Source organism: Oncorhynchus clarkii, chromosome 12 (assembly GCF_045791955.1).
Source record: "Oncorhynchus clarkii lewisi isolate Uvic-CL-2024 chromosome 12, UVic_Ocla_1.0, whole genome shotgun sequence".
Lineage (NCBI taxonomy): Eukaryota > Metazoa > Chordata > Actinopteri > Salmoniformes > Salmonidae > Oncorhynchus > Oncorhynchus clarkii.
In genome coordinates this window covers 54,051,034-54,072,275 of record NC_092158.1, presented here as the reverse complement: position 1 = coordinate 54,072,275, position 21,242 = coordinate 54,051,034, and the positions used below count along the sequence as shown (strand labels likewise).

At 40.9% G+C, this 21,242-nt stretch overlaps 2 protein-coding genes across 5 annotated transcripts in view; one reads left to right on the top strand and one right to left on the bottom strand.

Moving 5' to 3' along the window:
• The window catches only part of LOC139420814 (glucocorticoid receptor-like), an 89,506-nt gene extending 71,982 nt beyond the window's left edge, over positions 1 to 17,524 (top strand). Inside the window, exons 5-10 of one of the 3 annotated variants that reach the window (XM_071171108.1) lie at positions 3,549 to 3,665; positions 5,192 to 5,470; positions 6,487 to 6,631; positions 8,238 to 8,368; positions 11,352 to 11,509; positions 12,055 to 17,524. In XM_071171108.1, coding sequence (XP_071027209.1) covers positions 3,549 to 3,665; positions 5,192 to 5,470; positions 6,487 to 6,631; positions 8,238 to 8,368; positions 11,352 to 11,509; positions 12,055 to 12,228 — 1,004 coding nt within the window. In that variant the 3' untranslated portion in view covers positions 12,229 to 17,524. The remainder of the gene's footprint in view (positions 1 to 3,548; positions 3,666 to 5,191; positions 5,471 to 6,486; positions 6,632 to 8,237; positions 8,369 to 11,351; positions 11,510 to 12,054) is intronic. The other 2 variants (XM_071171109.1, XM_071171110.1) reach the window with 2 other exon arrangements.
• A 1,215-nt stretch (positions 17,525 to 18,739) lies between these two features.
• Positions 18,740 to 21,242, bottom strand: part of LOC139420812 (rho GTPase-activating protein 26-like) — a 124,009-nt gene continuing 121,506 nt past the window's right edge. For both annotated transcript variants that reach the window (XM_071171107.1, XM_071171106.1), the window contains one exon: positions 18,740 to 19,848. In XM_071171107.1, coding sequence (XP_071027208.1) covers positions 19,760 to 19,848 — 89 coding nt within the window. In that variant the 3' untranslated portion in view covers positions 18,740 to 19,759. The remainder of the gene's footprint in view (positions 19,849 to 21,242) is intronic.

Genomic DNA, 21,242 nt, shown 5'->3' with positions numbered 1-21,242 from the left:
GCATGGTAGTCAGGGCACCAAAACAGCTGAGAAGTTGAGCCTCACTCTTCAACGCTCTTACGCTATATATACAAAAGTATGTGTACACCCCTTCAAATTATTATTTTAATTTTTTAAATAATTTTATTTATTGACTATCCGAAACATACAATATACTTGCAGTGAAGCCGCTCAACAACTACATCATACCAGTCATTCAACAGATTCCCATTCAGAGCGACACACAGAAGCAATGGTCAATGGACAGATCTACCACCAGGACAAAAACGTGAACCCGAACCCTCCAAGATCCCCCCCACTGTTCCCCAATAGCTGTCCCTCAACCATTCGAGACCCCTCCCACAGTCGTCCCTCCAAGAAGAAAAATAAAAAATACAATTAATTCCATTCCCCACCCCAAAGAACCCCCCCCCCCCCCCCAATGCACCAACAACCAAGAGAATTAACTAAAAAGAAACAAGGAAAAGACAGAAGAAAACAGCAAATAACAATGCAAAAAATTATAATAAAACTAAATAATACATTTTGAACTAAGGACTTCAAGGACAACTAAAATCATAACAACAATGCCAACTGTATATGTTTGTGTGCATGTCTGGCACTATTACATCTATGTGTGTGTTCTTGTATCTGTTTATTTGAATGAGAGTGTGTGTGTGTATTCATGTGTACAAACACCTGCATGGCATCAGCCTATCTTCCACACAGAAACTCAACTCGACTTGTTTCCAATTCCACATCCCAACCCTCAGCTTCCCTCAGCCAATCCCATCTATCTCTGCTGGCCACCCACTTCGGGTTTCTACACAACACATATCTTTCAACTATGCTGTGATGTTTAACTTACAATTTCAATCTTTCTAATCGGATAGAATCCACAGATTGCGAATTGAAGATAAATCATTTTACTAAGAGTATTAGTATATTAGTAATTGACTGACCCCGGTCTCTCCAGATCTCCTAATCCTAACAGTCCTATTTCTAGGGTCAATTTTAGAACAATGCCACCTCTTCAAATGATTGGATTTGGCTTTTTCAGCAATACACGTTGCTGATAGGTGTACAAAATTCAGCACACAGCCACGCAATCTTCGTAGACAAACATTGGCAGTAGAATAGCCTTACTAAAGAGCTCAGTGACTTTCAACGTGGAACCGTCATAGAATGCCATCTTTCCAACAAGTCAATTTGTCAAATTGCCCCGGTTAACTGTATGTGCTGTTATTGTGAAGTGGAAAGGTCTAGGAGCAACAATGGCTCAGCCACGAAGTGGTAGGCCAGACAAGCTCACAGAACGGGACCGTTGAGTGCTGAAGTGCGTAGCGCATAACAATCGTCTGTTCTCGGTTGCAACACTCCAAACGTCAGCACAAAAACTGTTAATCGGCAGCATCATGAAATGAGTTTCCATGGCCGTGCAGCCGCACACAAGCCTAAGTTTAACATGTATCGGCTGGAGTGGTGTAAAGCTCGCAACCATTGGACTCTGGAGCAGTGGTAACGCGTTCTCTGGAGTGATGAATCACACCTCATCATCTAGCAGTCCAACGGACGAATCTGAGTTTGGTGGATGCCAGGAGAACGCTACTTGCCCCAATGCATAGTGCCAACTGTAAATAATAATAGTCTGGGGCTGTTTTTCGTGGTTCAGGCTAGGCTCCTTAGTGCCTGTGAAGGGAATCTTAACATTACGGCATACAATGTCATTCTAGACGAGTCTGTGCTTCCAACTTTGTGGCAACAGTTTGGGGAAGGCCCTTTCCTGTTTCAGCATGACAATGCCCCTGTGTACAAAGCAAGGTCCATACAGAAACTGTTTGTCGAGATCGGTGTATAAGAACTTGACTGGCCTGCACAGAGCCCTGACCTCAACCACATCGAGCACCTTTGAGATTAATTGGAAAGCCGACTGCAAGCCAGGCCTGATCGCCCAACATAAGCGCCCAACCTCACTAATGCTCTTGTGGCTGAATGGAAGCAAGTCCCCACAGCAATTTTCCAACATCTTGTGGAGAGCCTTCCCAGAAGAGTGGCAGCAAAGTGGGGGACCAACTCCATATTAATGCCCTTGATTTTGGAATGAGATGTTTGACGAGCAGGTGTCCACATACTTTTGGTCATGTAGTGCTTGTGAAATTTCCGCATTTCTATGTTTTGTAGTGAAAAAAAACAGAGTAAGATGTGTTTCCAATTTCATGATCATCATAATTGGTTAAAATCACATGATGCACATCCATGTCATTCGAAACACATACTCTGTTTTTTCTACAAAACATCAAAATGCGCCATTTTCACATATGTTGGTGTCAGGGTGGTGCTGGAGATGATGAATATGAAGTTGAAATATTTTGATATTTCTCTTTAACCACGTGCCTGAACTTAAATTCATAACCAGACATGTTTTTGACGATATAGCCAATTTTTGGGGTATTTGGTATTTTATTAGGATCCCCATTTGCTGTTGCAAAATCAGCAGCTCGTCTTCCTAGGGTCCACATAAAACATGAAACATAATACAGAATGACATAATACAGTACATCAATAGACAAGAACAGCTCAAGGACAGAACCACATACATTTTTAAAAAGGCAAACAGCCTACATATCAATGCATACATAAAAACTGTCTAGGTCAAATAGGGGAGAGGCGTTGTGCCGTTTTATCTGTATTTTGAAACCAGGTTTGCTGCTTATTTGAGCAATATGAGATAGAAGGAAGTTCCATGCAATAAGGGCTCTATATAATACTGTATGCTTTCTTGAATTTGTTCTGGATTTGGGGACTGAACAGAATTTTGACTTAGAGGCTGAGTTAGCACTGCATTACAGTTAGCTGGATTTGACGTTGCAGGTTCCAGGTTGGCATTGTTCTGCAGAGCTTTGGCTGTGTTCCTCTGTAAACATTTTCAACTACCTTTCACTAAATGTGACTACATTATTTTAAAAAGTTTTTAAAAAAGATATCACATCAATAGGAAGATTGTCCTGTAGCATTTGGTTTCATTAATAAGTGTTCTTTATTAGTTGGTTTTAAAAGTGTTATCAGTATATTAATAGATTAACTAGGGTCCTTTTTTTTAAAACAGTGAAATGTTGTAAGGGACCACTGATGAGTTGGTTACGTGTTGCTTATATTATAGTATGACCTCAAGGAATTTGTTAATCTGGCAAAAGATTATGTTCCGCTGACATTATCCAGGCTCTGTCAAACAATCAACCCCCACTCATTTAAAACTACTAATCTGACTTCAGACACATGGTCAACAGCTAAAAACATTACACCCAGAGCATAGGCAGAGTATAAAAAGAATAAGTGAAAATCTCTTCATCCCTGTTTAAAAAAATTAGGCTACTATTTTGGCTGGCCGTGGAGGGGTGTCAACCACAGAAAGTGAACGAGCTGTCACCTTAAGTGTTGGCTGCTGACTGTTATGTCATGAGGCCGGCAGGTTTAGTCAGACAGGTGTTTGGTGTGGTGACAACCTGTAGTGCTTGGGCTAATCATCTTCAACCCTCTTGCTAGTAATTACCTTATTCCTCCATCGCCAGGACAACACAACTATCTGTGTGCCGGGAGGAATGACTGCATCATAGACAGGATCCGCAGGAAGAACTGTCCGGCGTGCCGCTTCCGCAAGTGTCTCCAAGCAGGGATGAACCTGGAAGGTAAGTGGCACCAACACATTCACATTCATATTGTTCCCATATAAGTGGAAGTGTAGTGTATATACACAGTTTTATGGCAAGCATAGTTATTCAGCAAAGTTTAATCAGAGGACATTTTCAGAATGTGTTCTCTCTGAAAGGCAGGGCTTTATATGTTTTGTTCCCTATAGAGGTTGTGATTAGGGGTAGGATTTAGTATTGGATTCACATAAATCAGTAGAGGGCCTTGATTCCCAGAGTTTATGTTGACATGAGCTAACCTAATGTATCATCTCTGGCCCAGTGTTTCAAACAAGGGTCAGAGCCAGTGATCAACAACAATCATTCGCTCAGACCCAGTTCCTCTCATGTCCCTGAGCCATAGAAAGATAGAAGGCTCACGTTAGCTCTACTCTGCCACTGTGGACTTCAACAAAAAAATGGTAATGGACAATAGTTCACGTTGATGCACTTCTTGTTATTTATATATGTTCATTAATTCAGTGCTGCAGGGTATGAAATTGTTAATGATTTAGATGTATGAATCAGAGTGGGTGGAAAAAATACATTGACGTATGCGGGTGCATCAGCAAGACAACCAAAACCTGAGGACGTACCAGAAAGGCTCTTAGTTGCCATAGAAACATTTATGGAGGAAATGAAAAAAGGAGGGGGGAAAAATACATAATTTTTGATGGTAACCCTCTCAACCGGAGGCATTCAGCACATATTGTAACAGAAAAGATAAATCGATCAAAGTTTTTAAACAAATCCAAAATACATTGTGTTTTTTTTGTGTTGTGCTGCTCTTTTTAAAGACCCATAGAAATACACAAGAAAGTAAGTTTCTTCGTTTCAATGAATAACACCTTGAACTCTGTACCCTTTTGAAGCGTAACACAATGTGGATGACCTACCTTTATGCACAAACTGTAGCTGAGGTAATCTGATAAATCATCTTATAGGCTGCATATTTTTGTTATGAATAGGGTATGTGTGGTCTATACACTGTCACCACCTAGGGCAGGTGGGAAACAATAGCTAGCCATAACCCTCTAAGGTCGTTGTCCACGCCCCCGCGGAAATCAAATTAGCATAATAAAACAATCCCCCTGAAAATAAGGGGTTAAATAATTTTTTTTTTTTTTTTTAAATAACAAATGTTTCCTGATCTTTCTTATATCTCTTAGATATAGGACAGACACTCAGAACAAACTTCCTTTAGAATTTTTTGGGACGGATTATCTGTTCCATGTAGTGAATCTGTTATTCAATGCATTTGTATGGGCAAATAGCAGTAAGGGGAAAAGTAATTGTTGAATAAATTTTTTTTTGGGATACTTCAAGTAGTCTTAAAATTCTATATCAAATCGCTAAATGATCCTTGGTATGACCTTCTTAAAACAATTTCATATAGCTTAGTAGAACCCCCCCACCACCCTCCTCTGGCTTAGACAGGGCTTAGAGTGTTATGGGTTAACAGAGAAAATGACTGATTAGCGCTTTCTTCTCTCTATTCTCTCGCTCTCTCTTCTCGGTCTTTGCAGCAAGGAAAAACAAGAAGCTGATCCGATTTAAAGGTCAGCAGGCCACAACAGAGACAAACGCTCCCGCACCTGATGAAAGGGCCTGCACCCTGATCCCAAAGTCCATGCCCCAGCTGGTGCCCACCATGCTGTCCCTGCTTAAAGCCATTGAGCCAGAGGCCATTTACTCTGGCTACGACAGCACCATCCCCGACACCTCCACCCGCCTTATGACCACCCTCAACAGGTTGGGCGGACAGCAGGTCGTTTCAGCTGTCAAGTGGGCCAAGTCCCTACCAGGTAAGACCACCTGGTACACCTCCAGTAACACTGACCATAGACAGCAGGGACCATTGTAGCACTAATTTGACTAACCATAATGGGCTAGGCTTGGTCCATTCCGTTTCAACTCAGGTGAATTCAGGAAATGAACTAGGTCTAAATCAAGTCAATCCAGTGACTTTCAAATGAATTATAATATTTTCAATTCATCTCATGATTTTCTATTTTATCGATCATGGAATGGGATTGAGTTGACACCCAGCCCCTAATCATGAGAAAGAAGGCACATGGTTTGGTAATCGCCCCTAAGTATTTACTCTCTGCCTTGGTCTCGCCCAGCAGCCAGCTAGCATGGAAGGGAAGGACTTGTGGAGAAATCTTACATAACCACTGAGTGGTTAAGCAAATATGATCTGAAAAGACTTTCAACACTTCCACTTTTGAAGTGTCAACAGTGAGAGACAATTGAACTGCAATTAAAGGCCACTTTCAGGGCTAACAGGCTCCTGAGTGGCGCAGCAGTCTAAGGCACTGCATCTCAGTGCTTGAGGCGTCACTACGATCAGATGTCCGACCTGTCTCCCTGTAGCGCTGTCTTAGGCGTCTCACAGTACGGACATTGCAATTTATTGCCCTGGCCACATCTGCAGTCCTCATGCCTCCTTTCAGCGTGCCTAAGGCACGTCCAAGCAGATGGGCAGGGACCCTGGGCATCTTTCTTTTGGTGTTTTTCAGAGTAACTATGACCTTAATTGCCTACCGTCTGTAAGCTGTTAACGACCGTTCCACATGTAACGACCGTTCCACAGGTGCATGTTCATTAATTGTTTATGGTTCATTGAACAAGCATGGGAAACCGTGTTTAACCCTTTACAATGAAGATCTGTGAAGTTATTTGGATTTTTATGAATTATCTTTGAAAGGCAGGGTCCCGAAAAAGGGCCGTAGATTTTTTTTTTGCTGAGTTTATATTACTCAAAAGACCAACACTAACAACACTGCAATCCTGAACAATGCTCTGTGTGTTCGTGCAGGGTTCCGGAACCTTCACCTGGATGATCAGATGACTCTGCTGCAGTGCTCCTGGCTGTTCCTCATGTCATTCGGCCTGGGCTGGCGCTCCTACCAGCAGTGTAACGGGGGTATGCTGTGCTTCGCCCCTGACCTGGTTATTAATGAGTAAGTCCAGAGCATCAGAGACACCTGGGAGGGCTGAAGCTGGCTGGGGGCTCTGGAGATGAGAAAGGTAGCCTGGTTGGTGGATGGATTTCTATAGATAGCTAGTTCAAGCAGTGCCTTTCTGGAGGGAGGGAAGGAAAGCTATATTGCTGGAATTAAAAATGTAGGTCTACCAAAAGTCTACACCCCCTTTAACTTTTTTCACCTTTTGTTGCATTACAATGTTAGATTGAAATATATATATATATATATTTTAAATTTGTCCATTGATCTACACAATACTCCATGTCAAAGTGAAAAGATCATTCTGAATATAAATGAATAAAAATTAAATAACTAAAATATAGTCATTGCATAAGTATTCACCCCCTTTGATTAGGCCAGCCTAAAATAGTTAAGAAGTAAACATTTGTGTTAACAAATCACATAAGTTATATGGACACACACTGTGTGACATGATTTTTGAATGACTACCCTTCCTCTTTCCCCCATACATATAACATCTGTAAGTCCCTCAGTCAAGTATTGGTGATTTTTAAACCAGCTACAGAGTTCAATGGCCGTGATGGGAGAAAACTGAGGATGGATCAATGACGTAAATTACAGAGTGGAAAGAATACAAATATATAGAATACAAATATTCCAAACAACAAGACACTACAGTAATACTGCAACAACAAACAAAAAACATGTCAAAGGAATACACTTTTTGGCCTAAATGCAAAGCCTTATGTTTAGGGAAAACACAACACATAACTGAGTAACTGCCTCCTCATTTTCAATTATGGTGGAGGCTGCATCATGGTATGGGTATGCTTGACATCGGCAAAGACTGGGGAGTTTTTCAGGATGAAAAGAAACCAGATGGAGCTAAGCGCAGGCAAAATTCTAAAGGAAAACCTGCTTCAGTTTGCTTTACACCAGACACTGGGAAAGGAATTCACCTTTCAGCAGGATAATAACATTAAACACAAAAGCCAGATCTAGAGTTAAGTTGCTTACCGAGAAGACAGTGAATCTTCCTGAGTGGACAAGTTACAGTTTTGACTTAAATCTGCTTGAAAATCTATGATAAGAATAGAAGATTGCTGTCTAGCCATGAATCCCAACAACTTGACAGCTTGAAGAATTTTGAAAAGAATATTGAGAAAATATTGCACCATACAGGTGTACAGAGAAAGCTCTTTTCCCAAGAAGACAAAGGTGTTTCTAACATGTATTGACTGTTAGAGGGGTGAACACTTACCTAATCAAGTTCTATTAGTGTTTTATTCTTCATTTAATAAAAAAAAAAAGTACAAATGGTATTCCACTTTGACATTAGTGTATTTTTTGTAGATCATTGACAAAAAATGACAAATCCATTTTAATCCCACTTCGTAACGCAATAAAATGGGAATAAATCCAAGTGGGGTGTAGACTTGGGTGGGGAAATCCTGTACATTCTATTAGGGCTGATTTCTTAGCCCAGGTTCACAACACTCTGTATCTTCATCAGTATTATAGGCATAACTGTCACTGTCATTATACACTATGTGAATTGCAGAGAGTGAAACGGGGTGTTGGTCTGATTATAACTGTCACTTTGTGTGTGTGTGTGTCTCAGTGAGAGGATGAAGCTGCCCTATATGACCGACCAGTGTGAGCAGATGCTGAAGATCTCCACTGAGTTTGTGAGGTTGCAGGTGTCCTACGACGAGTACCTGTGTATGAAAGTCCTGCTGCTGCTCAGCACAGGTATAACATATTTACATTTCAAATCTTAAATAACATAAATGAATCCATAGATTAAAACACTTATTCATTATGGCCCTCCGGTGCAGTTTGCTGGGGAAAAGCAGAACACACTTTCCTGACTTCTCAGATGTGTTCAAAAATAAGTGGAGAAAAGAGAAAGAGGAGGGAAACCAGACAAACTGAAGCTTTTGAATGAGCTTTGTACAAATGAGGCCTCAGGAGGGGGAAAAAACTCCCAGCGTGACAAGCCATTACAAAACCATATTTAAGCAGAAGATACTATTTATTGCAACATTGTTGACTGGGGAAAAAACGATTTTATGCCTTTCAAATTACTCAAAATGAGTGGTTTTGGAAAGCGCACACACTTAGTGTGTTTTGATTGCTTCCTAAGGAAATGAAAATTACATTTACATGCAGAGCTGTGTTTTTTTTTTAAACCAGTGAGCAATCTTCCTTGATTTTATTTCCAACCAGGACAGAATGTACACGTTTTCAAGTGTTTTATTTTGATTGGCTCATCGATAATGTTATCAACAGAATTCCAACTAGAAAGGTAAAAGGAATACGCCAGGCGACCACTTTTGATCGATGTAGACGTATTGCCTGCTATTATAGACCTACATACAGTCCTCTCTCCTGTTAGTATTGTAAATAGTAGTGGTGTAACGGACCGGAGTTGATCCATGAACCGCGGATCAATTGCAAAGTTTAACCATCAGTGTGTGAAATACAGTTTTACTGCCGATGCAGTGAAAATATAAAGACGGATGCGTGCTGTGTTTTACTCTGAAGCCGTAAGTTGTGTGTACTGTTCACGTGAACGGGGCATGTTGAATCCCAACGAATCTATCCTGGAAGCTCGCATTGCAAAAAGCAAAGAAGACAAAAGAGCAGTGACAGACATGGCTAGCGGAGGAGCTGAAGAACTGGAAAAGCCTCCCGCTTCATTTAAGTCTCATGTATGGGAGCATTTTGGCTTCCCCGTCAAATATGATGACGAAAGAAGGGGGGTGGACAACACCATTACGGTGTATAGGCATAGTGTCACAACAAAGCCGTATGATCATGGAAATACATTGAGCAGGCCACACATTTAAAGCGTCATCACTCTGGTGTGTCAGTGACTGGAGCCAACTCAGCCAAGAGACAATAACTTCTCACCATGTCATTTAAGCAGCCCTTTGCTGCAGAATCAGACCAGGTTAATGCCATCACCAAATCTATTGGGATGTTTATCACTGCAGACATGAGGCCATACTCTGTTGTGGAAAACAAAGGGTTTAAAAATATGGTGAAAGTGCTTGAGCCATGCTACGAAATCCCCTCGCGCACCCACTTCAGTATGAAGATCGTGCCGATCTTTATGAAAAGGAAAATATCAAAATTGTCAAATAATTATCCAGGGCATCCTCTGTTGCCCTCACCACAGACGGGTGGACCTCCAGGGCAACGGAAAGCTACGTGACTGTGACTGCTCACTACACCACAGAGAAGTGGCAGATGCGAAGTCCGGTGCTACAGGCACAAATCTGGCGCAGGTACTGCTAGGAGCAGAGTGGAAGCTAGAGAGGCCCAATAGCAATATCCCAACCACCACAGATAATGACAAGAACCAAGTAAGTGCAGTGATAGAAGCTGGACTGGTGCCACAGGTAGCTTGCTTTGCACGTGTGATCAATTTAGCATCCCGATGGGGAATCTCAGTGAACCAGATGGACCACCTCCTTGGGAGGATTAGGAAGGTGGTTTATTTTTCTAAGACCAAGCAAGAAATGCTACAGCTACAGACCCACAAGCTCATACACGATGTCACAACAAGATGACATGTTGGAGCACTATCTTGAGCAGCAGGCAGACAACACCCTGAAAAGCAGCAGACAGACAACACCGTGAAAAAAAAATGAAGAGATCGTCACCTTGTCTGATGATGACGTGAAAGTGGCAGAGGAGGTCCTCCAGGCGCTCAAACCCCTCAAAACGGTTACAACCCTGTTGAGCACTGGAACTGCAATGTCTGTGTCCATGATTCTACCTCTGAAAACAAGGATTTCATTCACTATTGTTCAAAGGTATCATGCCTCATATTGCACTTTAATTTAACAATTGCGCATTGAATATTTTATTTTAATATTTTATTTAAACATTGAAAAGTTTATTGCTTTAAGTGTTCTTTAAGTAATAAATAGAAAGCAAAGTTATATTTGTCTCACTTTTTGGGGGTGGGGGGCTGATCCGAAAAATTATCCGATACGTGACTCCGAACCGTGAGTTTTGTGATCCGTTGCACCGTTTGTAAATAGTCATTTGTCAGTTATTCTAGACTGGAGGCATAAAATCCTTCTCTTTCATGTTTGAAAAAAGACATCACTAGCTACATCGAAACCAGAAAAGTATACAGGGGAAAGCCAGTTTGTATCTCTCATCTGATAAGTCAATTGGAGAGTATTTTACCTTTTACCTCCTGTGTTGTTTTGCATAATCTCCTGTCCATTGAGTGCAGTTTTGCCTGGGCCCAAGTCCAAGATCCCAGAACCCTTCAGTCCAGGGTAGATCCTTCATCTGGCTCTCATCAGGGAAGAATGGGGCCTCATAAAACCCATTGTTACCTGTGGTTTTGCATATTTTCCATATACCTAAGTGTGGTTGTGATGGGACAGAGGGTGGTTTGTATGAGACTGTAGTGGCGAGACGTTAGTGGCAGGAGTACGAGCAGTTTTCAGACTGGGAGACTCTCTGGGTAAAAACTGAAAGACTCCTTCCTGGCCTAACCTAACTGAATGTCCGAGTTTCTATTGTGTGAATATTGGTTGACTGAGTGAGGTTGCGTCCTTGACATCCGAAACTCTTTATTATGCCTTTTTTTAACGACGGAGACGTGAGGACTATATTGACGTACATTGCCTACTAAAACAAATCATGCACGATGAGTAAAATGTTATGTCTGCTTGAACCCCTCCCTTGCTTGTTCCCCCCCCCACAGTACCAAAGGATGGATTGAAGAGCCAGGCTGTGTTTGATGAGATCCGCATGACCTACATCAAGGAGCTGGGGAAGGCCATCGTCAAGCGGGAAGAGAACTCCAGCCAGAACTGGCAGAGGTTCTACCAACTCACTAAGTTACTGGACTCCATGCAGGAGGTGAGTTTGAGCCCACCTGCTCCCACAGCCACACAACAGCATTCAGCAACACTCAGTAACACTTGCCGACGTTTTCCAGGTAGTTATGGAACCCAGGACTATCCTGGCTTAATAAACACAAAGAAAAATTAAATGAATGAGCGTACATGCATACTCATCACCTCTTCTACTTGTCAGCATACCAATAAATCAACCTGTTTCCTCTTGGTTCGAGTACCTTATATCAGGGAGTCAAGTCTGGAAGAGTGTGACTTGAATACCTGTTAGAGATCCAATATGTATTAAGAGGAAGCAAGACTGTTTTTTTGTGTGTGTGTGTATTTGTGAACCTCTTGAGTTAGAGATGAGACCGTTAGAATGTATTACAAGCTTAATTTTCCAGCTATGCTATCAATATCAAAGTTGTTCATCATGGCATCAATGAGTGGTTTGACATAGTGTGTGCTGTACCAAACTGTAGCTACGCACCCTGGCATGTTGCTCTGTTGTTGCCATTGTGCTCTTAGTGAAAGACCTCTAAAAAAAATACCTGGTTGTTTCCACAGATGGTGGGGGGCCTCCTGCAGATATGCTTCTACACTTTTGTGAATAAATCCCTTAGTGTGGAGTTCCCTGAGATGCTGGCCGAGATCATCAGCAACCAGATACCAAAATTCAAAGATGGGAGTGTCAAGCCGCTTCTGTTTCATCATGCCTTAAACCATGACACAATGCCTTAAAACCCCAGCCTCCCCTCTCGCCAGCCAGACCCACCTGTTTTCCCTGCAGACGTCCCACCAGGTCCCCTACCAGTACGGATTAATGTAGTGAGAGTGTGCACTCAAATCGGTTCCCAGAGGACTTGGGTGGATAGAGAATGTGAAAAAGAGAGAGAACAGGAGTGCAAGATTGACACTGACCATGAGTGACATGGCAACAAACTAACTGACCCTTCTGGATGAAACAAGGATTCAACTCTTCTGGAATCGCGTTTAGACCGTGAATCCCTTCAAAAGACTTGATCATTGTGAGATTGGAGGAATCAAATTTTAACAACAAAAAGAGAAAGGAATATTTTCTATTGATTTAATGCATGCACAGACCGCTGAAACGTTTACGCAAGAATATCAGAAAAGGGAAAACGTGCCTTTTTTTTTAGCTTTACAAGCTTTCCATAGCCATTTTTCTCAAACTGTCAAATGCAAGTATTTTGCATAGGAATTTAATATAAACACCTTTGTATGTATTTGTGTCTGTTCTCTTTCTAAGCAGCCATGTTTATTTTCTAAAATGTGTAGTTAAATGATCCCTGCAGTTAAATGATCCCCAGAAGTGAAGTGTACAGTAAATAATAAAACCAACAATATGTTCAATTCCATTCTCTGCAACCTTTCAGCAGTTGTTATGCTCAAACATTAGGTTGAATAGAAGGTTCCTGCCCATGTCTGAGCGTATGTCACAGACAGTATATCAGGGTTCCCCAAAGTCAGTAATGGGCCCAAGTTTAGTTTTTTGCCCTAGGAATACACAGCTGGTTCAAATAACCAACTCATCATGAAGCTTTGACTATTCCAATCAGCGGTGTAGTGCAAGAGCAAAAAAACGAAATGTGCACCCAGGGGGGACCCCAGGACCGAGTTTGGGAAACCCAGTAGTATATCATAATTCAACAGTAAGAAAAAAAAAGATCAGATCAACTTCATGATAAATCATGTCTTCATGATAAAAGCAAGACTCCATCTTAAAACCATCCATGATTTGCGAGTTAAATGAAAATGGCAGCATTGGGCTAGGGAGATGGGATGGGAGTTTGCAGAATTGGCTAATGATCATATGATTGGTGTGTATGTGTGAGTGAGAGAGCGCAAAAAGGAAACGGCCTGAACACGTTTGTTTGTTCATATGATATTAAAACGTATGTATCTATTTTTTATATGATCCGTCAAGCTGAATTTTAGAGAGCATACGCACAGTCACTATTCTCTGGGAGTTGCAAACAAATTGTTAAATTGCCCATGCTTAAAAGAAAAATCCACTCAAGTGATATTTTTTTCATTGGTCTACTGTTGAAACAGTCCAAAAATGTCACCAGTCAAATTTGTCACCAGTCAAGTTTTCAAGATGTAGGATTTTCAAGAAGCAACGTGTCACTTGCCACATCATCATCATCATGATATTGCATTTTGCATCATCATGATGGTTTAAAAGTCACCTGTATGTATTATTCTAGTGCCAAACTGCAATTTCTCAATTTTTATTCAAAATATGAAATGGAAAAACAGCAGAACTGTGTAATTGTTACACAGAATGTATTTAGCGGGGCTTTCACATTAGTTGACATAACATCGTTACAGTGGTTCGCGAAAGTTTTCACCCCCTTGGCATTTTTCCTATTTTGTTGCCATACAACCGGGAATTAAAATAGATTTTGGGGGGGATTGTATCATTTGATTTACACAACATGCCTACCACTTTGAAGATCCAAAATATTTTGTATTGTGAAGCAAACAAGAAATACAACAAAAAAACTGAAAACTTGAGTGTGCATAACTATTCACCCCCCCAAAATCAATACTTTGTAGAGCCACCTTTTGCAGCAATTACAGTCCCCAGTCATACCCCAGTCTCTGGGGGTATGTCTCTCTAAGCTTGGCACATCTAGCCACTGGGATTTTTCCCATTCTTCAAGGCAAAACTGCTCCAGCTCCTTCTAGTTGGATGACTTCTGCTGGTTTACAGCAATCTTTAACTCATACCACAGATTCTCAATTAGATTGAGGTCTGGGCTTTGACTAGGCCATTCCAAGAAATGTAAATGTTTTCCATTAAACCACTTGAGTGTTGCTTTAGCAGTATGCTTAGGGTCATTGTCCTGCTGGAAGGTGAACCTCCCTCCCGGTCTCAAATCTCTGGAAGACTGAAACAGGTTTCCTTCAAGAATTTCCCTGTATTTAGCACCATTCCTTCAATTCTGACCAATTTCCCAGTCCCTGCTGATGAAAAACATCCCCACAGAATGGTGTTCTCAGAATGATGTGAGGTGTTGGGTTTGCACCAGACATAGCATTTTCCTTGATGGCCAAAAAGCTCAATTTTAGTCTCATCTGACCAGAGTACCTTCTTCCATATGTTTGGGGAGTCTCCCATATGCCTTTTGCAAACACCAAACGTTTTTGCTTATTTTTCTTCTTTAAGCAATGGCTTTTTACTGGCCACTCTTCCGTAAAGCCCAGCTCTGTGGAGTATATGGCTTAAAGTGGTCCTATGGACAGATACTCCAATCTCCGCTGTGGAACTTTCCAGCTCCTTCAGGGTTATCTTTGCTCTTTGTTGCCTCTGATTAATGCCCTCATTGCCTGGTCCATGAGTTTTGGTGGGTGGCCCTCTCTTGGCAGGTTTGTTGTGGTGTCATATTATTTCAATTTTTTAATAATGGATTTAATGGTGCTCTGTGGGATGTTGAAAGTTTCTGATATTTTTTTATAACCCAACCCTATAACCCAACCCTGATCTGATCTGTAACTTTGTCCCTGACCTGTTTGGAGAGCTCCTTGGTCTTCATGGTGCTTGGTGGTGCCCCTTGCTTAGTGGAGTGGCAGAGTCTGGGGCCTTTCAGAACTGGTGTATATCTACTCAGATCATGTGACACTTAGATTGCACACAGGTGGACTTTATCTAACTAATTATGTGACTTCTGAAGGTAATTGGTTGCACCAGATCTTATTTAGGGGCTTCCTAGCAAAGGGGTGAATACATATGCACACACCACTTTTCTGTTTTTATTTATTTTAATTTCAGTTCACCAATTTTGACTATTTTGTGTATGTCCATTAGATGAAATCCAAATAAAAATCAATTTAAGTTACAGGTTGTAATGCAACAAAATAGGACAAATGCCAAGGGGGATGAGTACTTTTGCAAGGCACTGTATTATTCTATACTTCAGAGTGCTAATTTGTGAAAGGAATATTGCAAAGAAAATGTAACTACACCAGCTAACGGGGAATAGAATTAATGATTGTTATTCACAAGATCTTGTGCTGACGTTGCTTCCAGAGGCAGCTAGGAACTGTAGTGAGAGTGTTGCAGCCCAGGACTTCAGCACTTGGCGGTCCCGTTCTGTGAGCTTGTGTGGCCTACCACTTTGCGGCTGAGCTGTTGTTGCTCCTAGACGTTTCCACTTCACAATAACAGCACTTAACATGGGCAGCTCTAGCAGGGCAGAAATTTGACGAACTGACTTGTCGGAAAGGTGGCATCCTATGGTGGTGCCACGGTGAAAGTCACTGAGCTCTTCACTAAGGCCATTCTACTGCCGATGTTTGTCTATGGAGATTGCATGGCTGTGTGCTCGATTTTATACACCTGCCCGCAACGGGTGTGGCTGAAATAGCCACTAATTTCAAGGGGTGTCCACATACGTTTGTATATATAGTGTAGAAGTAATTATCTCCTTTGATGTACTCACCACACACACCAGCTTATGCCATGTGAAAACCAAGGACATACAAGTAAAATGACTTGTGGAGTGCAAGTGCAGGAACATTGCTACAAGGCATTAGTATTGTGTTTCATTCAAAGTTCCTTCATAATCATTAGGCCAGGTTAGTTAACAAACACAAAATGTTAGCCATGTAGGCTGACTAGCTCAACCATTCTTCTCAGTCAGGGTGATGGAATGACCATGTGAGACGGATCCCCTGGTGCTCCTGAGGACTTTGTCTCAGTTCTGCCTTGGACAAACCAGCTTGATCACATCCTAATGATCACTGCATTGCCATAGATGTACATACAGTAGCATAACATATCTCATGAAAGTGAAGCGGTTTGTTGATTATAACATGTTTCATGACAACTTTTGACAGAACATTTTTACATACCTGTATATTCCTATCTTAAAAAAAAAAAAATGCTAGACTTAAAGCCTTGAGAAAGGGAGACCAAGAGCCATAAAAATTGGGTTCAAATTCAGGACAACTTAACTATCGATGCTTTAGAAAATGGGTTTCTTTTCAAAAATACAATATTTTCAATATCAGTTTGATCCTCTTTGATATGAATAATTCTACTCAATATTTTTGTACATTGGATGAGTAAGACGGTCATTATTTTATTTTTCTGTTTGTTGGTTTGTGATTGACAAAGATGGATGTATTGCATATGTACTTAGACAGTGTTAAAACATGTCTGACTTGTAAGTAACTATAAATTATATAAATCAATGGGAAAGACTATGAAAGCACTGTGTTTTAGGAAATTAGAAAATCAGGATATTGGGAGGGGAAGAGAGACTGGAGTATATTTTGTATAGTACAACAGAGTGACCAAAGCAGAGAGAACATAAGTATTTGAGCAGTTACATTTACAGTGGCACTTATTATCCAATTATAGTGCTTATTATTTTATTTTTAAATATTTTGTAATGGTCTAGGCTTTGGTCTTTTGTATATTGCTGTGAGAATTAACCAGTCGCTTCAAATGTTTTGTTTTTTTTTTGTTTGTTTTTTTTAGGTAAAAACTGTGTTTGAACGTAATCTACCGGAGAGAATTTGCACTACCACGTTTCATAATGAATAGGAAATGAGGAAGGTTGTCACTCAGTCTTTGACTTTCCTCATTTCCTGGTCTACGCACCACAAACTGCCTAAAATAATCTATAATGTTCATTCACTACCTCGTTTCAACTTCATACTAGTTGAGAAAGTCTATTTTCTGTATAAAATACATACAAATTTTATCTTTAAAGATTAAGGGCAGATCATATTTCACTGGTATATGGCTTTCATTAAAGTCTGTTGTTCGTATTTCAGTTCTGTAAATGTAATCCAATGTAAAGAATATATGTTGTGTATTTGTTTAAAAATATATATATGTATTACCTCTGTATTACACCTCTTCTGTAGTCAATGTCGATATTTTCTCCTGACTAAAATATCTGTGTAGTTCTTTGGTTGGGTGCTCTAGCTTCGCTTCATGACCTCCAATGGTTATCAGTTGTTTCTCCATATAAATCTAAAATAAAAGGTTTCTCATTCACAAGTCTCCAAATATGTCTTGATGGATGACATCAAATGCGTCAGATGTACATAAAAGTCAAAAAGAGCTGAAAAAAGTACAATTTCCATATCACTGAATATTATGAAAATGTTTTGACTCCCTGTCAAAAACCTTCTGGGGCTGGGAACCTGTTCACCACTTGAGAAATGACCGTAAGCCTATCCTCTGTGTTTAAGGAATTACTGGTGCTTTCAAGACAACTGGGTACTTGGAATAACCATCTCCAATGGTTTTGAATGGTTATCCAACTCAAATTACAAGTCGGGAACTCTGGCATCATCCTAGAGCCCCCCCCACCCAAGTTCATAGTTCTCTTGAACGCACCATACATTGCTAAAATAGCTTGTTTGAAGTCTGAGGTCATTGATAGGACGTGCGTTATCTGGAGCATGCTAACAGGGACAACGTCCATTATGAGGTAAATGTTTTATTCCGGTGAAGTGTCGCTTTTATCTCAGCCAGCTCTGTAAACACAATCCTATTCTGTCATATTTAGTTGGGCACAATGTATCAACATTTTGCAACCCAACAATTTTCTTTTTGGGGGGGGAGGGTTCCTATTGAACATCTTCAGGTGGTCCCTCCCTGTTGTAGGGCTTGATTCAAACCATATCGAGGAAGATCTGCGGTATAGCACGATTGAAATTTAAAGGTGTTCACAGAGACTGCGTTCCCTGTAAATGCTGCATATGTCAGCTCAATTAAAAATTACCTTTACATTTCAATCGTGCTATTGAATCGAGCCCGTAGTCCGTTTTGTTCTGTTTGGTGCCTAATGAATATGGCCCAGGTGTGGCTTGCGATAGCTGGAGATCAAATTTCAATATTGAAACAATGTTGCACATGTCAGCGAGACAGACAAAGGTTAATGCAAATCTCCTGAAAATCAAATGCTTGTCTAAAAGAAATGGGTGATAATGTCTAGATGCTTTTTACAGTGTAGATCTAGTATATAAATTGCCTGGCTGGGATGATGAGACAGTATGCACAATCAGATGGAACAGAGTAAATAGGCATTTCAACGTCATAGATTTAGCTGGTGGTAACTTGTTGAGTAGACGCCGGCTGGAATGTGTTTTTTAACCATTCAGCATTCATGATAAGACCCACCCGTTGTATGAAGTAGGGTTAGCATTACTCAGAACAGGTCTATAAAATCCAAGGCACCGAGACTTGAAGAAACTAGGACAGCACTGCCAGTTTGTTTATCTTTAATACATGAAATTCTGTACAACCTTGTTCATGATTTATTTGATCAGAAAGAATATTAAGGCTCCCAATGGCCATGAACCAAATTACGACAAATTTAGCAACTGAGATGCTAAAATTAACTTAGTATGCTACAATACAAAATATAAAATTTGCTAGTTAAAAAATGTGATCTTATCAAATGTCATGTATTTACAAATGTTATTACACCCCAAAAGAATACAGTTCAGGATCTCATCTTTGAAAATTATTATAAATACAAGGCTTACATATGAACAAAGTAGTCTAGTTTCACATAACACTCCCCATTTATATACATGTTAAGAAATGAAAGAAAAAAATGTTATTGTCCTAAATGAAAACAGTTCGGTTAACTTCCTTTCCAGGTTTATCGAGACAATTTCACCTAGTAGTTCTGAGCAAAAAAAAGAGCTATTACAAAATCTGTCGAACAGGGAGTAAAGACATTCAGGATGCTCCCACCTCTATAATGTGCAGGTAGGTAAACAGCAGTTGTGTTCTGTCTTGTCTAGGGGAATACCGGGCAAGGCAGCAAGTGCTCACATTTATAGCAGTATTCACTGAAAAACACTCCCCATCATTTAGAGATGAAAGCTCCCTACACAATCATCTTCATTCCTACAGACCGTACTGTACACTGGAAGAGAAGTAGGGCTGCAGAGTGAACTTTTCCCCTTTTCGTATCCCAAAACTAAAACGTCTTCCGAAGTCCCTCCCAACTGATAATAGAAGACGCTGAAAGAAGTGGCAGTGCATTTTAATGACACAAGGACTGTCTGAATATGGGAATGAGCCTACGTCGCAACAACTCAATGCATCTCATGCATCTCATGCACGCACGCACACACATCAGTCTGCTGCTGAATTCCAGGTTCATGACCATGCACAGCAGGAAGCGCTCTGTGCTCCAGACTCTTCCAATATGTTGTAGGGGCACAGTGCAACTGCGTGGTCTCCCCAGTCCAGTACAGTCCTGGTCCAGGGCTACAGAAACTCCACGTAGTTCTCTGGAATCAGGCCCTTCCTGCCGTCTAGGATGCCTTCCAGCCAGCCAGGCTCCCTCGAGGGATGAACTGAGGGACCAGAGACAGATGCACATAGCTTAGCTGTTCTCAACAGTTAACTGCCTTGCGTTATTCAACAGGACATTTAGATAGTCCCCATTTGAAAGCAGAGATCCATATGGTGAGTGGCTACTGACAGCTGGGATGGTTGCACTCTGGTGGCTTTGGGAAGAACGGGAGATGGGGCAACACACACCGCTGCGTACCTTTTTGTGAAGGCGGTATAGGATGAACAAGACCCCAGTGTACAACTGTGACCCCTAGCAGCACTGAGACCCCAAGCCACCCTCTTCCTGAAATAACCCAAGCTAGTATGATGTGTGAAACCTGAAGAGCCATATCGGGCTGGCTATAGATAGAATTTACATAAGGGGTCATTGAAATGACAACTTAAAGTACTTAAAGGGGTAATTCAAATTGTAAATGTCTCAGTCCATTTAGCCTGTGTTTTCTATATATATTTTTTCAAAAACATTTTGAACAAATCAAATATAGCGACTGATAAATGACAGGTTACTCAGAGTTAAGAGAACTTTTGCAAACAAATGAATGTGTAAACTCTCGATTAGGTCTTGAATAACATAGGGCTCTATTCAATATGTATCGCTGAAGAGTTACAGAAATGTAAAAGTAATTTCCTATTGAGCCGACATCTGCAGCGTTTGCCGTGAATGCAGTCACCGCTAATGTGGGAACATTGCCTTTAAATTTCAATCACACTGTAATGTTGAATTTCCACGATACGGATTGAATAGATCCCCTAGTCTTGTTTTGGTAGCTAGGAACTGTAGCTAGGAAGGCTTCGGCAAACCCTCCCAAGAGCTATGGACCTAGGGTGTGCCCCAAATGGGACCCTATTCCCAATATCAGCGGTAGGCAACTAGATTCAACCGCGGGACAATTTTTGTCGGGGGGCCGGAACATATGTATTTGTATTTGAAAATAACAATTTCATACCTTGATTACATTGAGACACGATCACATATACATTTTTATTTGTAGGAATACTTGGTGAACAGATTTACTAAATTAAATTCATTTTTATTTTTTGCCCCAAAACTAAAATCTCTCATGGGCTGGTTTTGACCCATGGGCCACCTGTTGCCAACCCCTGCCCTATATAGTGCACTACTTGTGACCAGGGCCTCATTCAATAATTTTTTTCATCTTTCTTCCTGTACCTCAGCAACCTGGGTGGGTGTGTGGCTGATTCCCACGCTGCTAAACTCTGCTGTTCCCTAAGCATAAGACCCTGGACACAACCAGATATACACTATAATCCTTCTGGTACTAAGAGACCTGTGAAGACGGGCTACACTGGGTTTTGACATTCACACAGTGTATTTCATAAAATCAAAAGAACGATTTTCATCTATAACCCTACTCGCTCAAATTGCAGCTCT